We start from the raw sequence: 18,438 nt of genomic DNA, 5'->3' as shown, positions 1-18,438 counted from the left end.
TAATTCTATAACTTGCATCACTGATGCTTTTAACCTCATTTATCAACCATTACTAGAATCTATAAATTCAATTGGAAATTCACACCATTAGTATGATTTCCTTATCATTTTAGCAAACAAAGTGCCCTATCTAGAAATTCATACACTTAGTATGATTTCCTTACCATTTTAGCATACAAAGTGCCCTTTGGTAATTCACCATACATACATCAATAAATCATACTATCTTAACTATTATAGTATATACGTACATAATTAAATGCACTCGTCTGGTGCGCCTTGCTTAAATATTCAAAATGGGAAGATGGTTACTCCGGAACTTGGCCCTTGTCTTTCACTTTACTCGACTCGGGAGCTTGATTTCGATCTATCCCACATTCATTACTTACATGCGTAATATCAATTGTTAGTGTATTTCCTAACAATTATAACTTAAAAATTAATCAAAATACTTATTATTAACCTTCATACAACAATATCAGCCCAACTTAAAATTTCTGGCCCTTCAATATCGATACCCCTACCATGGTATCGATACTACCCTACTTTGGTATCGATACCCCCATCCAGTATCGATACCAAAATTAGATTCGATCTGGCCTAGTTTCGATACCCTTACCATGGTATCGATACTGCTATACTATGGTACCGATACCCCTATATGGTATCAATACCAAAATTCGGCTCGATGTTACCCGGTATCGATACCCTCACCATGGTATTGATACCACTTCGTTAGGTACCGATACTGATTGAATCAGAATCGATACTTCTCAGTTGATTTAGCTCAATTTTTACCTATAGTATCGGTACTTTTCTATCAGTACCGATACCCCTGCCCATATTTTCCAGTTTCCAACACGAAACTTATCCAACTTTGGCCAATTTTCCTCTCATTCACCCCTAATAATACTATGTAACACTTCTTTACTTAACCATACTATATTTACTTCATTTAGATACTTAAAACATCTAGTATCTCTCAAATGCATGTGATTCTTTGAATCACACCTAAAATTCCAACTTGTTTTTTAAACTTATTCTAGGCTTTTATATTTCATTTACCTCATTAACAAGTCAATTTTACCAATAAACATCCATAAACCCTCCTATTTCAATATATCACTCAAAAACCCATTTTCTTTAATCTCTAATATCTCATTCATAAATTAGTTTTAATCTCATTTAAACCTTCCTTAAGCTTCCATCATAAACAAGGATTTGATAACCAACAAAAATTGAAGGAATAAATCATTAACCTAAAAACATACATTTGAGCTATGGAGGAGCTTGGTTACGGGGAAAGAGGAAGAAAAGAGAGAAAGAAAACTTTGTAACCATCCATTTTTTTCCATTTCTTTAATACCATCAATAAGACATTTTAAATTCTTTTTCATTTAAAAGACCAAAATGCCCTCTTAATACTCCATTATCACAATTTAGTCTAAATTATTAATCATAATCCTTCTTATCTTTTATTATTTTAAAAGAATCAATCCTCATATTTTTGAATTATTTTAATATAGTCCTTAAATCGGTATTTGGGGCATTACAATTCATCCTCGAATTTTAAAGAAATACCTGAAGCAAAGAGATGTGAGAACTGCTTTTTCATATCCTACTCTCTCTCCCAGGTAGCCTCTTCCACCTTATGATTCTTCCAAAGCACTTTGACCAACGAAATCCTTTTACTACGCAATTCCTTGGTTTCCTTAGCCAATATTTGTACCGGTTTTTCCTCATAAGTTAAATTTGGTCGGATTTCTATCTCTTCAGGAGTGATAACATGTGAGGGGTCTAATATGTACCTCCTAAGCATCGATACAGGGAAAACATTGTGAATCTTGTCCATATCCGGAGGCAAAGCTAATTGATAAGCCACAGGTCCAATATTTTTCAATATCTCATATGGTCCAATAAATATCGGACTTAGCTTTCCTTTTCTCCCAAATCGTAATACCTTCTTCCAAGGTAATACTTTCAAAAATATTTTCTCCCACGTGAAATTCTATTTCTTTCCTTTTCAAATCTGCATATGACTTCTGTCGATTTGAGGCTATCCTTAGATTACTCTGTATAATTTCCACTTTATCCTCCATATCTTTCATCAAATCCGGCCTGACTAGATCTCGATCTTTCAGTTCAAACTAATTTAATGGTGTTCGTCATTTCCTCCCATACAAAGCTTTATACGGGGCCATCTTAAAGCTGGATTGATAACTAGTATTATACGCAAATTCTGCTAAAGGCAAATACCTTTCCCACGATTCCATAAATTCAATCACAAATGCCCTAAGCATATCCTCCAGTATCTGAATAGCTCGCTCTGACTGTCCATCTGTTTGGGGATGAAAAGTTGTACTAAAATTCAATCGAGTACCCAATGCCTCATGCAAAGACTTCCAAAATCTTGAAGTAAACCTGGGGTCTCGATCGGTCACTATCGATATTGACACTCTATGCAATCTGACTATTTTTTTATATACATCTCCGCCAACTTATTCATTGAGTAGTCTACTCGCACATGAATAAAATGAGTTGTCTTGGTCAATCTGTCCACTATAACCCATATCGAGTCCTTTTTACCTGGTGACAACGGTAACCTTGAAACAAAATCTATTGTTACTCGTTCCCACTTCCACTCAGGAATAGATATAGAATGCATTAATCCGGATAGCACCTGATGCTCAGCTTTCACTTTCTGACATGTTAAACATTTAGCAACAAATTCTGTTATTGCTCTTTTCATGCCAGACCGCCAATAACGACTCTTCAAGTTTTAATACATCTTATTCCCGCTTGGGTGCATAGTCAAAGGGCTATAATGGGATTCGTAAAGAATATCCCTCCTCAAATCATCACCGGGAATGTAAATAATAGATACCTTTTTGCATCAACACACAACCCAACCTATTATGAGATGCATCACTATACACGACATATTCTTTACCCGATTCAGGTTGCACAAGCACTGGAGCATCAATTACAATTCTCTTTAACATCTTAAAACTTTATTGGCATTCTTTGTCCAAATAAATGACACCTCCTTTCGCAAAATCCTAGTTAGCGACAGAGATAACATTGAAAAATTCTTCACAAATCGTCTATAATAACCTGCAAGCCCTAAGAAACTCCGAACTTCCGTAATATTCTTTGAAGATTGCCAATCTACTATGGCTTGAATCTTAAGAAAAGAAATCTCAGACAACCAAAATTCGTATTTGGACAATTTAACATATAACTTATTGTCACGAAGTATCTGAAGGACCACTCGAAGATGAGCATCATGATCCTCCTTTGACTTGGAATAGACCATGATATCATCTATAAATACTACCACGAACTGATCCAAGTATGGTTGGAAAACTCTATTCATTATATCCATAAATGCAGCAGGAGCATTTGTTAATCCAAACGACATTACTACAAATTTGTAATGTCCGCACCGAGTTCGAAAAGTCATCTTGGAAATATCATCTTTTTTTATCCTTAATTGATGGTACCCTGACCTCAGATCTATCTTAGAGAACACTGATGCGCCTTTTAATTGGTCAAACAGATCATCAGTCCTCGAAAGAGGATACTTGTTCTTTATTGTTACCTTATTCAGTTGATGATTGTCAATACATAACCTCATAGACTCGTCTTTCTTTTCACAAATAGCATGCGCTCCCCAATGAGAGACACTGGGTCGGATAAAGCCTTTCTCAAGTAATTCTTGCAACTGAGCCTTTAATTCCCTTAACTTCGTTGGAGACATCCGATACGGAGCCATAGAAACAGGTTCAGTGCCCGGATAAACCTCTATTCTAAATTCAACTTCGCGATCTGGAGGTAAACCTGATAACTCTTCAGAAAAACTTCTAGAAACTCCCTCACTGTGAAAATATCATGTAGTCGCACATCCGATAATCGAGTGTCTATCACGTTAGCAAGAAAAGCAACGCATCCTTTTGACATCATTTTATTTGCGGTCATAGTTGATATCACATTTGACATGGACTGTGCCTTCTCCCCTATCAGCACAATTTCAAAGCTTTCCGCATCCTTTAAGAATAATATCTTTTGACGACAATCTACCCATCCATGGTGTGGAGACAACCAATCCATGCCCAAAATGATTTCAAACTCATCAAAGGGCAACTCTATCAAATTTGCCAAGAATACTACCCCTTGAATCTTAATTGGACATTTTCTATGCCCTAGTTACCCTTGCACTTTGACCCATAAGATTTATCGCTATCATTTCACTAGCAATTGGTTCTAAAAGAATTCCTCTAGCTCTAATAAGTTTGGTACTAATGCATGAATGTGAAGAACCAGGATCAACTAGAACAAAAACAGGCTCATCAAAAAGGTGAAATGTACCTGTTATGATCACCGGATCATCTCGATCATCATTAGTCTTAACAGTATATACTTGGGCCACTACCCGAGTCTCTTGTCTTTAACCAACCTCAGATTGATCATCGAATCTTCCTCTCCTTCTGCTTCTATTAGGTTCTTCTACTGATCTCTCGGATTGTACTGATTTATCCTCATATTTCTTCGGGCAATTTCGAGCAAAGTGACCCTCTTCACCATAATTGAAACAAGTACCGGAAATCAACTTACATACTCCTCTGTGTAGCTTGCTGCATGTCTAACATCGAGGTTTCTCTCCATGAGCTCTACCCGAGCTAGTAGTATAGGATTAGGACTGCTTAGTTTTCCGTGAAGCTACAGAATGACCAATTCTATGGGTGAATTGAGACCCTGAGCCCTTGCCCCTTTTTGCATACTGTGCAGATAAAGACGTTCCGATTCTTTTTCCCATCTGCATACTCTGCCGCTAGAGTCTCATCTTGAGCCATTTCAATCGCATTCGCTCTTTTTATCACTTCTTGCAGGCTAGACAGATTTAATGTCAACATCATTTTCTTTAGGTTCAGCCTCAAACCTTCAATAAACCAATCTCGACGAGCTTTATCATTAGGAACAACTTTGTAGCATAACAGCTGAGCTTATTATATTCGGCCTCGTATTTATGCACTGCTCGATCATCTTAAGTTCAAAAACTTCAGTAACATTGATCTCATGAACTGGTCCCTAATAAACATATTTTTGAACTCCTATGGGAAGAACTGCCAGTTCACCTGCTCGGGCGACGTATACATCGTCGTGTTTGTCCACCATAGACGATCCTCTGAGTAATGATACAGTTCCACTCAATTTCTCATGATCAGGGCACTGAAAACTTTCCAACATTACCTTAACATTATTCAACCATAAGTCCGCGTCCATCGGGCCTTCACTCTCTTCTCCCCTAAACTCAAGAGCTCCCAAACTTCTTAACTCCTTTGTGATTAGCATTCGCGGTATTGGAGGAGCAGGAGGAGGTTGAAATCGTGTCAGGATAGCGTCTAGAGATTGCATAAAAGTTCCAAACTCCGGAACAAGTATGCCCTGAGGTGCCGGTGCACTAGCATTGTTAGACAGAATCAGATGTTTGCTATTATCTTCATAGCTCTCACTACCGATTCGTCTCTACTCTCTCGGCCAGCTTCTCTTCTTGAGTTTGTAGAACCAGACATCTATCATATTATCCATAAAATAATAATTACATTAGTAAGGAGAGACATCTTTCATATTCATTCTATGCCCTATCAGTAACCTTGACATCTTAGTGGCATGTAAACTCTTTTTACATAAAAATACACTTGATTCGGTGGAGAATCGGCTAAACCTATAGCTATGATACCAATAAATGTAACACCCATCTCCCATATACCCATACGTATATGAGGTACATATGTTACATCACTAATATTAAGATTCTAAATTCGAAATCCTATAATATTTTGCTTCATTTTATAAAATGTTTAACTCACTTAAAAAACATACATTAACTAAAACAAACAAACAAAAAGATATGTTCAAACACTTCATTATTTTATAATCATTTAATCTAGATACTGATCAGAGTGTTTTTACTAAACCATATTACATGCCAATTAAAATACAACAAAAATAGACATATATGTCATACGGTTACTGATGAGGCGACTCTGACTGGATGTCCAAAGATCTCCTTACTCAGCTGTATTCAACCTACGCGTGAAATAACACACGTTAAGTATTACATAGTGAGGCATAATTATTCACAATTAAAGTCCTAAGCACAAGTTATTTTATTATACTTCACATTCCAAAGAATCTTTAAATACAATATGTAATTCTATAACTTGCATCACTGATGCTTTTAACCTCATTTATCAACCATTACTAGAATCTATAAATTCAATTGGAAATTCACACCATTAGTATGATTTTCTTATCATTTTAGCACACAAAGTGCCCTATTTGGAAATTCATACATTTAGTATGATTCCTTACTATTTTAGCACACAAAGCCCCCTATCTGGAAATTCACACACTTAGTATGATTTCTTTACCATTTTAGCACACAAAGTGCCCTGTTTGTAAATTTATACACTTAGTATGATTTCCTTACCATTTTAGCACATAAAGTGCCCTTTGGTAATTCACCATACATACATAAATAAATCATACTATCATAACTATTATAGTATATACATACATAATTAAATGCACTCACCTGGTGCGCCTTGCTTAAATATTCAAAATGGGAAGATGATTACTCCGGAACTTGGCCCTTGCCTTTCGCCTTACTTGACTCGAGAGCTTGATTTCGATCTATCCCACATTCATTACTTACATGCGTAATATCAATTGTTAGTGTATTTCCTAACAATTATAACTTAAACATTAATCAAAATACTTATTATTAACCTTTCTACAACAATATTAGCCCAACTTAAAATTTCTGGCCCTTCAGTATCGATACCCTTACCATGGTATCGATACTACCCTACTTTGGTATCGATACCCCCATCCAGTATCGATACTACTATACTATGGTATCGATACCCCTATATGGTATCGATACCAAAATTAGGTTCGATGTTACCCGATATCGATACTATCGATACCCCCACCATGGTATCGATAGCACTTCGTTAGGTACCGATAGTGATTGAATCAATATCATACTTTTCAGCTGATTTAACCCAATTTTTTCCTATAGTATCGGTATTGTTCTATCAGTACCGATACCCCTGCCCAGATTTTCCAGTTTCCAACTCGAAACTTATCCAACTTTGGCCAATTTTCTCTCATTCACCCCTAACAATACTATGTAACACTTCTCTACTTAACCCTACTATCTTTACTTCATTTAGATACTGAAAACATCTAGTATATCTCAAATGCATGTGATTCTTTGAATCACACCTATAATTCCAACTTGTTTTTAAACTCATTCTAGGCTTGTAATCTTTCATTTACCTCATTGACAAGTCAATTTTATCGATAAACATCCATAAACCCTCCTATTTCAACATATCACTCAAAAACTCATTTTTTTAATCTATAATATCTCATTCATAACTTAGTTTTAATCTCCTTTAAACGTTCCTTAAGCTTCCATCATAAACAAGGATTTGATAACCAACAAAAATTGAAGAAATAAATCATTAACTTGAAAACATACATTTGAGCTATGGAGGAGCTTGGTTAGGGGGGAAGAAGAAGAAAATAGAGAAAGAAAACTTTGTAACCTAACCCCTTTTCCCCTTTCTTTAATACCATCAATTGGATATTTTAAATTCTTTTTCATTTAAAAGACCAAAATGCCCTCTTAATACTCCATTATCACAATTTAGACTAAATTATTAATCCTAATCCTTCTTATCTTTTATTATTTTAAAAGAATCATCCTCATATTTTTGAATTATTTCAATATAGTCCTTAAATCAGTAATTGGGGCATTACACGACCCGACCCAAAAAAAATTATAATTTTACCTTATATATTTAGGAATAATTACAATAATACCTCTCTATATGTTATTTTTTTTCAATTAAGTCACTACTTTTATTGAATAGAAATAATATTTTTATTATTTCGGGTCGGGTCGGGTTCAGGTCGGGTGAAATCTTGTTTTGGTCGGGTCGGGTGAACCAAAAACCCAACCCGACCCATGCCCATCCCTAGTTATGGGTGCTTAATAAGTTGAGTAGCTCATGAGTATCTCGAACTAAACTCTGTCAAAACTCGATAAAAGCTTGACTCGAGTTGACTTGGATCGAACTCAAGCTCAACTCGAAGACCTTAATGAGTTGAGTTGAGCAAAGTCCATCCTGACTTGATAAGTTTGTGAACAACTCATTAATTTTTTTGTATATATTTATATATTTTAGTAGTTATTTTAAAAATTATTCTATTTAAAAAATTATTAGTTTACTATCATATAATAAAAGATAATAAAATGATGATTAATTGCTTATCTATTAATTTTGTAATAAACCACAAAAGTAATACTAAATTATTAATTAATATTTCACTACATCCCAAAAAATAAACCTTATTTATTATATTTGTGGATTATTACTTGGAGTTTAGACTTTAAAATTGTTTTATACACTCTTAGGATGATTGTTTAGGTTTAATTTATTAATTTATGTTTATATTAAGCTCTATATAGTATTAGTAGATTTTACTCGTAGTTTAGAAAATAAGGTAATTTTTTTATGAGTTTAACGAGCAATGAGCTTAACGAACAACGAGTTGAGCAATAATATTTTTTAGCGAACACGAGTTGAGTAAAATTTTAACGAGCTTAATGAGTAATGAGTCGAGTCGAGTAACAAAAAGTTTTTAACGAACATGAGTTGAGCACTGCCCAACTCGTGATCGACTTGTTCAATAAGCACTCATACTTATGGTTATAAATCATTATAATTTTAGGTATTTCTCTTTTAGTAAACTAAGTTTCTATAAATTATATATTTTATAAAACATATAATAATTATAATTAATAAAAAATAATTATCAAAGCTACAAAGTTAAAAGTTGCAATAAATAAAATAATTATATTTGATAAAAAATAAATACTTGAAATCCTTTCCAATTAGGTTCATTAATTCTTTAAAACTGTTAAAATTTGTTATGCAATGGAAATTCGATGAAAACTACCGTGATAGGATGTAACATAAAAATATTTTTTTCAAAACACTTATATATATATATATATATATATCTTCACACATATATATATGTGTGAAGATATATATTATATTAGAAAAATAATGCTTGAAATATATCAAGCAAAAAGAAAAAAACAATACTTGAAATATTTTTACGTTAAAACCTTAAAAACCCACTTTTCTAATTTAAGAAAGATTATATTTTCACTATTTTAATCAAATTCACTTTCAATTAATATACATTTAAAATAAATTAATTTCAATAAACTTTTATTTATTTTAATTTAAAATGAGTTAAGCTTAACTTTTTAAATATCTTCGCTCTTTTATTTTACATAATGAGGTGATTATTCTCATTTTTTTCATATTTTTTGTTTATATAAAATAATTCATTTTTTGTTTAATAATAAATTAATTCATAATCTGTCTCTTTACTTATTATCATAATTTCAAGTCTTTTGAAATTTTTAGTATCACCTTTCGTTTTTATTGTTGTGTTTTCATAGAGAAATAAAGAAGACAAAATTTATATTCTAACAAATAAAAAATAAAATAAAAGAATAAATTAAAGCTGACACATCCTGTTAAGAACATGTGTCTATATATGAAACGTCTAATCCTCTAAAGATGTTTTATCTTATCAACTTAGACGAGGCTCTGAGTCGAGAAATATGGAATCTAACATTCAAAGGATATTTCATCTTTGACAAACTAGATGGAGAAGAATACTTTTATATATCGTAACACTATTAATTGTTTTTTCGAAGTAAGAATAAGAAAAAAAAATCTTGAATAAAAAAAAACTCTCTCAAGAGAACTTTAAAGGAAAAAAATTCTTATCATAAATTGATCAAGAATACAACAAAAGAGTGTCTATTTATAGGCTACAAAAGTCTCTAAGGCCGTGAAAAATCATAAAAATTATGTATGTTTTAAGAGCAACTATTACCTTTAATTAATTATAAAATATTTTTTGGTCATAAAAGAAACTTATTTTTTGATTAAATATTTATACTTGATGCCATATCAGGGTTTTTGGGATGTTCTAGACGTTCTTGATCAATCTTGAGCATTCTAGGTTGTTTTGGAAGGCTTTCAAGCTTTTGGATATTATCTTAGACCTTTTATCTTATGGATCAATCATCTTGTTGGACTTGATACCCTTTTTGAACTCTTTTGTGCTTGTAATTTTGCAAGATCTTCTCATCTCATGGATCAATCATATTGTTGAAGTCTAAAAAAAACACAAAATATCAATGAAATATATCATACTAGTGTTTTAGGCTTTTTATGGGTTAAGGATATTTTGGTATGAAGTTGACTATTTTTTGGATTTGACTTGTAATTACATATCATATAGGCTTTTAAATGTATTTTGAATTATGAATATTTATGGTCGAATCATCCTGAAAATAATAAAAAATTCTGTAACTCGTTCTTCACCTTAAAAATGAGAGCTATCTAAAAACTTAAAATTAAAATGTATAGAAAATTAAAGGTAAGAAATGAAAATAAAAAATTTAAAATTTAAAAAGTATAAAATTTCTTCATAATTATAAATTTATAATTTTACTGAAGTTTTTTAAAAGATAAGTTCCTCCAAAATATCGAATGAATCCCATGAAAATTTGACATCCCTTTCAAAGTATCGTCGTAAAGATAAGTTTTTTCTTTAACCCCTCGAAAATGAAGTTTTGTTCAAAAGTGTTTAACTTCTTTTTTTAATTGCTTCCCTTTATTTCTTGTGATTAGGCTTGAAGTGTCAAATTGAAATTTGATATTAATTCTATACTATGGATGGTTATATGATTTTATGTTAGGAGTGACGAATTTGAACTTATAAATTTTCAAATGACGAAAACATATTTTTAATAGAAAATACATAGAAAAAAATATAAAAAAATATGATAATTTAAAATTTTCATGAGTGACAGCTCACACCTATCTCCTCGGTTCATTTTTTTCACTACCCATCCCTCGGTTCATCCCTATCTACTTGCACGCATCATCCATAAATGTGATTCAAGTATTCAACGCTTTGTTCATTTTTGTTGGAGGCTTTGGTACATTCGAAATCAATTTTATCATAACAATGTTGCACCCGATTTCAATGAGATTAGACGATGATGTCGTTTTTTTCAGCTGATTAAGCTCATGCTCTCATGATTCCTTATTGCGATTCCTCTGTTTCATGTCTTGCCACTCGTTAAGTTTCGCTAAGTGATGGATTTAAAAATATTCTTTTAAAGTGTACAAATATATCACTAATATGATTTTTTTTTTCATATAGGTGAATAATTAATATAAAGAAATTTAGATTTCAGGATAGGTTGGTACTCATCCTAGATAACACATACATACATCATTGGTTCTAATAGATGTTGACTCCGTAAATGTCAGTGTTGATGTTTCATTCCAATAGAATCAATTGTATGTCGGTGTTCGCATTGTTATTCGAGGGGCGGATGGTATATATATCTAGCAGCTCGAACCTGGTTATATTAGTTCTCTCCGTCGTGCCAACCATATGTTGTGCTCATAGAAGCGCCAGATGTTTCTTACTACTTGTTGACTTATATAGACACTCATTTTCATTCGGATTTGAATTAAATTTTTAAAATTTTAATTTTCTTCCTTTTTTTTTAATTCTGTTTGAAGTTTTAACCAATTTCCTTTTGATTAGTTTTAATATTATTATATATTAAGATAGATTTGTTAGATATAATATACTAGATTAATTATATTAATATATTAGGTAGAGTTAGTTTACGAATATATATATATATATATATATATATATATATATAAAGTGTGTGTCATAGTATTAATTAAGTCGAGTTATGAAATATATATGCACGTTTTTGGAAGTTAATTATAGTTTAATCATAATTATATAACTACTAAATATGTTATTAAACTAAGTACTAATATACTATTTTTTTAGCAGATTACATTACAAATTATAAGTCCAACATACTCAAATCTGTCAAGCCCAGTAGTGACTCAATACAAGGAAATAGCCCACGTTCAGTTACAACAAGGCAAGCACATACCATATTACAAAGATTCGGTTGAGATTTGAGCCTTTATGAATTAACCGAAAAAGTGGCTAAGAGGAGGTGAATTGATTATTTGAAAATTTGGGAATCAAGGAGAAAAGAAAGGAAATATTTGCACAAAGATTTATAGTGGTTCAACTTCTTTAATGAAGTTGACATCATCGACCTTAGCTACTCACTAAGGATATCTAACAAATTTACTAATTTGTTCTTTCTTTTTCTAGGCTCAATAGTAACCTTTACAAATTCCCTATCTTTTCAATGGCTCAATTTCAATGGCTAATATAGAATCACTCCCCTTTTAAGAAAACATCTACAAGGTAAGTGTTTACAATTTAAGCTCACTAAAACACAAGAGAGAATGAAAAATAAGAATTAAAGAGCTTTTCTCTTGATGAATATTGCTTGGATAGGTGTTGTAACCTTTTGCAAGTATCCTCAACTTGTTTTTATATGTTAGAGTGAATTTATAGTTGTTTCTAGCCGTTGAGGACTTAATTGTTGCAAAATAAAACTGCTTAGACCAGAGAGTATCGGTACTCGAGATAGAAGTATCAATACTGCCCTAATAACTTTTAAATAAAATATCTGTTTATGACCGTTGGGATAGGTGAATATTGATACTAGGTTATGGTATTGATACTACTATATAAAGTAGTATCGATACTCCTTTGAGTATTTGTACCAAATTTATCTACTGGAATATGAACACCTTTAAAAACAATTGGCAGTATCAATAATGTTAGATGAGTATCGATACCTCTCTTACCTTGGGTACCGATACTGCAAGAACAATATCGGCACATGCAATATCGATACTGTAAGAATAATATTGGTACTGCTTTGCTAGAAAATTATTTTTGTGTTCAAATTCTTGTTTAATGGACTTTGAGTTATTTTTGAACACTTTGAATAAACTCAATCAAGTCCAAAAACATTTCAATCTCCCCTTTTGATATAACAAAAAATTTGAAAAATGATATTGGCAAAAACTCCCCCTTAATAAAATATTTAATGAAAAAGAGAAAATATTTTAGAAAATATTTAAACTCCCCCTTTTTCATTCTTGAAATTGAATTTTTTAAACAAATACTTCTCCCCTTTTTGTTATAAAAAAAATAATTCAAACTTTAAGGTATAAAGTAACAATGGAGAGTAAGTAGAAAACTTAACATGAAATCATTTGAAAAATAAAAAAATCCTCCTCAATTAAAGCATTAAAAAATGACACTTAAAAGACATTGAATTTCAACAAAGATGAACAAACATATTAGTCGCACATGAAATTCAATATATCCAAGTCTATCATACTTTATGTATTTTCATGAAATAGACTTTATAACTCATATGCATAAAGCATTTAAATTTAAGGTCAAGAAAAAATTGCTTAAAATCATTGAAAATCACATCTTGCAAAAAAAAATGTTCATCATAACATATTCTTCAACATACAAGAGAGATTTTATGCTCAACACTCATGCATGAATAAAAACATGGAATAGACAATCAAATTACAAAATCAAGATCGGTGGCTTGGATGAACAAACTTATCATATTCTTCCAATAGGAGTACTTGGCACCATTGAAGTAAGGATGCCTCGTGATGGAGTGAAAGTTCTTGAGCTAGTATGGAAGTCGAAGTCATCTTCTAGGTTGAGTAAAGAATTTTTTAGGCTCGATCGATCAACCGAAAACCGCCAAAATAGGGTGAATTGGCTTTGATAGAGTTTGGTGGAAACTTGAGCTAAAAATAATACTTTTTGGCAAAAATCGATTTATAGTAGTTTGATTTTCTCAACCAAAGTCTACATCCACTACCTTAGCTTTCCACCACTAAGATTTAAACAAATTCAATAATTTGTTCTTACCTTTAAGGATAAGGTGTAACCTTACAACTTTATCTTTTCAATGGCTAAGATAGAACCACTCTAGTTTTTCTAAGGCTAAACTAGAACGACTCCCTTTTTACAAGGTTTGAATTGTGTAAACAAGAAGACCTCTCAAGGTAGGTGCTTACAAAGATTAAGTTCACAAGAATGAAAAAAGATATGCAATTAAGCTCTATACACTTATGTACAAGAGAAAATGAATGAAATAGGAATAGAAACTCTTTTCTCTTGATCTCTAAGCTTGGATTGGTGTAGTAACCTTCTTCAAGTGTCATTGGGTTGCTTTTATAAGTCGGAATGAGTTACTAGCCGTTGGGGATGAATTTTGACTATTGGAAGCTGAAAAAATCTGTAATTATGCACAGGAGTTTCAAAACTGTCTTTAAAAATCCGATCGTTGGAACAAGGGTTTCAAAACCTTTAGGCTGGCTACTGCCTCGAGGGTTTCGAAACTACCTAAGGAGGTTTCGAAACCAGGCCCAAAATTGATTAATTTCACCTTTTCAAATCTTAAAATCTTGATTTTTTTTTGCAATGTTTGAACAAATTCAATTAAGTCCAAAAACATTTTCCCCTTATTTTTTATATCAAAATATTGGTTCTACAGTCTCCCCTTTTTAATATAACAAAACCTTTGAAAAATGGTTTTTTTCACATAAACTCCCCTTAATAAAACATGTTACGTAACGTCATCAGCATCCGCAATCACAATTTTATACTATGGATGAGATATGAAAGGTAGGCAAGTGGTGGCTTTTTTCAACACCGCATTCCTCGACTGAGCAACGTTGGCCGAGCTGGAGCTGGTCGTGGACGGAGAGACTTCCGGGAAATTGAAGAGATGTTGCGATTTTTCTGCGTGCTAATTTGCTGTCAGTAGGTGGTGATCGTGGAGGAATCAGCCTTCTTCGGAGATGATTGAGAAGCTACCGCTTAGTTCCATCTGTGCTAAAAGGTCTTTTTCTGGCATGGTTTTCATCACCGGTGAATCGCCGCTGCGGTGGAGTGCTGCATAGTGTGTGTTTGCAGTCTCTGGTGATTGTCGTCACCGGCGAATAAGTATACGTCAAGTTTTTAATATTAGAATATTAAAATAAATAAAAATATATACTAAGTGTGATTTAAAAAAATAAAATTTAAGTATTAAAGATATAATTTATGTTTAATTTTTATACTAGGATGGGATGTTATTTTAGTTGTTTCAAGAGTGGAGTGGAGTGAGGAATTTCAATTAAATTCAGTAATTATTCGCAATGGTTGCGTTGCGTTTAGAAAGTCGACAAATACTGGTGAGAGATTTTAGCTGCCAATCCAAAGCCCTAGAGCCACATACACATACACAGAGAGAAAGCTACAAAGTTAAAAGTTGACATGTATTGTTTTTACCATGTATAACATAATTATAATTAATGACAAATAAATACTTCAAATTCTTTCTAATTAAATTCATTAATTCTTCAAAACTGTCCAAATATGCCATGCAAGGGAAATTCAATGAAGACCACCATTATAGGATGTAACATTTCAAAGATTTTTCAAATTTTACTTTTATATCAAAAGAAACCATTAGAATACTCAAAATATGTTCAATGAGAAGAAAAAATAACACTCAAAATATTTATAATTAAATAACAAAATGGTTGTCAAAACTTAATACCCCACTTTTGTAATATGGAAAGATTGTATTTTCACTACTTTTTAATTAAATTCACTTTCAATTAATTAATATATATTTAAAATATTTTTATTTTCAATTAATTCCTATTTATCTTAATATTCAATTTAAACTGAATTGAATTTAACCAGTTAAAATCTCTTCACTAGTTTTAAATAGTGAAGTGGATATTCTCTCTCACTTTTCCTATTTTTATTTATTTTTCCACAAAATAGTTTTTTTTTCCTACTGATAATAAATTGATTCACACTTTGTCTCTTTACTTGCCATATAATTCTAAGTCTTCTAAATTCCCAATCTCACCTTTCACTTCCATTGTGTTGTTGAAAAGAAAAAAAAAATTCTTCACTCTCGTTCTTGATCAAGCTGATAGAGAGATGGAAAACGAGACAGTTTCTGGTGAAACATCAGATTTAAGATCATCAAAGCCGATCAAGATTTTAAAACTGAAGATCTCGAAACTTTGTAATCAGCATATCTGCCCCTTTTGCAGCAAGGAGTTTACCTCAGGGAAGGCATTGGGAGGTCATATAAGGATCCACACCAAGGGAAACAACAACAATGGCCGCCATAGAAGGATTTCGAAGCTTTGTTCGAACCCTAAGAGACGGATCTCGCCGAAACATAGTGGTGATCAAGAAGATGATAAGATTGTCAGTTGCTGCGTGTGTAACAAGGTGTTCAAGTCAATGAAATCTTTGTTCGGACACATGAGGAATCATCCTGAACGGAGCTGGAGAGGGATCCGACCGCCGCCTTCCGAAAAAAACAGCTGTTGTTCGAGTGTTTCCGAAGACGGAGAAGCTACGGAAGTCCATCAGGTTAGTTATGCAACAGAGGAAAACTCGGAAGATGAGGAGGTTCTAGAAGCTGCTTGTTGCCTGATGATAATGGCTCAAAAAAATTCCTTTGATTTTGATCGGTCAAGTTTTGGAAAATCTTCACTAACGGATAAGCTTTCAATTGATAACAATAGTTGTTTTGATCAATTTCACAAGTCCCCAAGGAAGCCTGTTGAAGAAGAAGGTGATCCATCAGCCATGGAAGGTTTTTACCCTAAAAACCCTAATGGCCATGGAAAACAATTCGGGGCTCCAGTGAACAAAACCACAGCGCCGGAAATGGTGGAGGGTGTTCGCGAACACCGATATTCTGAAACCGAAGACAGTCATCAGGTTTGTTCCCACAAGATGTTTGATTTTGATCTGAATGAACCTTATGTGCCTGTAGATCACGAGGGTATCATATAGAGCTTGTCAAGAACTACATATTTCAATGTTTTCAGTTCTTTTTTTTGTTAATCTCAGTTCAGCTTGTGACGTTTGTGGTTACTTTCAACAAATTGAATCCTTTTGATTCTATCTTCAGAATTACTGCGTTTATTATGAAATCAAAATCATGTGTTTATTATTCTTGTTTTGCATATCTAATATATTTAGGGATCACAATGCAGTTCGGTAGAGATTGATTTCTCCACCCTTATCTTAAGGCTTTATATGTTTTTGTTACATTCATCACCTCTGATGTTTAACTAATGAATTTTAATTTAATTGTGTATAAAAATATATTTATAACATAATTTTAATATATAATATATAATTATTATAAAAAATCATTTCAAAATTAAAATAAGAATTTTAAAATTTAGAATGGGTTTGGGAAGTCATCCTATAGTTAGATTTGGGTATAATTATATAATTTTTGTGTTTGTAATCTTTAAATATATTTTTTATTTTTAAGAGAGATTAGAATTGATGTAATTATATTCTTTAAATATTATTTTTATAATAAATATAAGTAATTTTATGTTTGTATACCTTTTATAATAACATTTTTTATATGTAACATTTTTAACTTATTTATTTATTTATATATGCATGATGTTTTTGTATTATTTATTTGTTTCTACTTATGACATCAATTTATAATTTATTATTATTTCTATTCATTAGGGTTCTATAATATATATATATAACACCTTTTTTCAACTTTAATGATTTATGTTGAGTATTTCCATATTTATAAAAATCTTTTTAAGGTTTAACTTTTCTTTTTTATGACAGTTAATATTATTTAGAATTAAAAAAATTATATGATTATATAATTACAATTTGTACAATTAAGTATGACTTGAAATTTTATGTAATTACGTTGTGCCTATACATTGTTACTGAAATAATAATTATATTTTAATAAAATTACATTGTGGTATCCAAATATACTCTTAATAAAATTACAATGATAATTAATTGAAATATCATTATTAAAAAAATGCCTTTTAAGATATGTTTAACAGCTTAAATGAATGTTGGTTGACTGATCTCATCCTAATGCTGTTTGACTGATCTTATCTTTTGTATTGATGGGTTTAAACTATTGTTAGTTCCAAAACATATTGGAAATTTAAAGAGATATTCTTTGAAGTCTCTCATATTAGTTTGCGGTATTATCTAAAAGAATAATTTCGCTAAAATCTTTTAGTTGTTTGATTTCGTACGTTTATTTTCAGATTGACTTTCATGAAGTATAATTTTTAATTTTATATTTATCAATAATTAATTTTAAATCAAATTAATTAATAATCGAGCTTTGAAAAAAATTAATTGTTAACTAATATGATATTTAATTAGTTGATAGTTAAATTTAATTTGATCGATTCATTTTAAATTGAACAACGAATATCCATAAAGTTGAGAAATCTTCACCCGAAGAGATTTAGATTCCTCCGCATAAACTATATGAGGGAGGAGTGACTCCACACTCTAGAT

At 31.7% G+C, this 18,438-nt stretch overlaps 1 protein-coding gene across 1 annotated transcript; it reads left to right on the top strand.

Annotated features, from left to right (window-relative positions):
• The first annotated feature begins 16,047 nt into the window (after window positions 1-16,047).
• Window positions 16,048-16,920, top strand: LOC120115246. The gene has a single exon (XM_039136001.1). It carries the CDS (start codon window positions 16,048-16,050, stop codon window positions 16,918-16,920), a length of 873 nt encoding a protein of 290 aa, XP_038991932.1.
• Window positions 16,921-18,438: the final 1,518 nt, after the last annotated feature.

The sequence above is a fragment of the Hibiscus syriacus genome, unplaced genomic scaffold (genome assembly GCF_006381635.1).
Source record: "Hibiscus syriacus cultivar Baekdansim isolate YM2019G1 unplaced genomic scaffold, ASM638163v2 tig00110260_pilon, whole genome shotgun sequence".
Lineage (NCBI taxonomy): Eukaryota > Viridiplantae > Streptophyta > Magnoliopsida > Malvales > Malvaceae > Hibiscus > Hibiscus syriacus.
The sequence above is the reverse complement of the archived record's forward strand: the minus strand, read 5'-3'. Positions and strand labels throughout refer to the sequence as shown.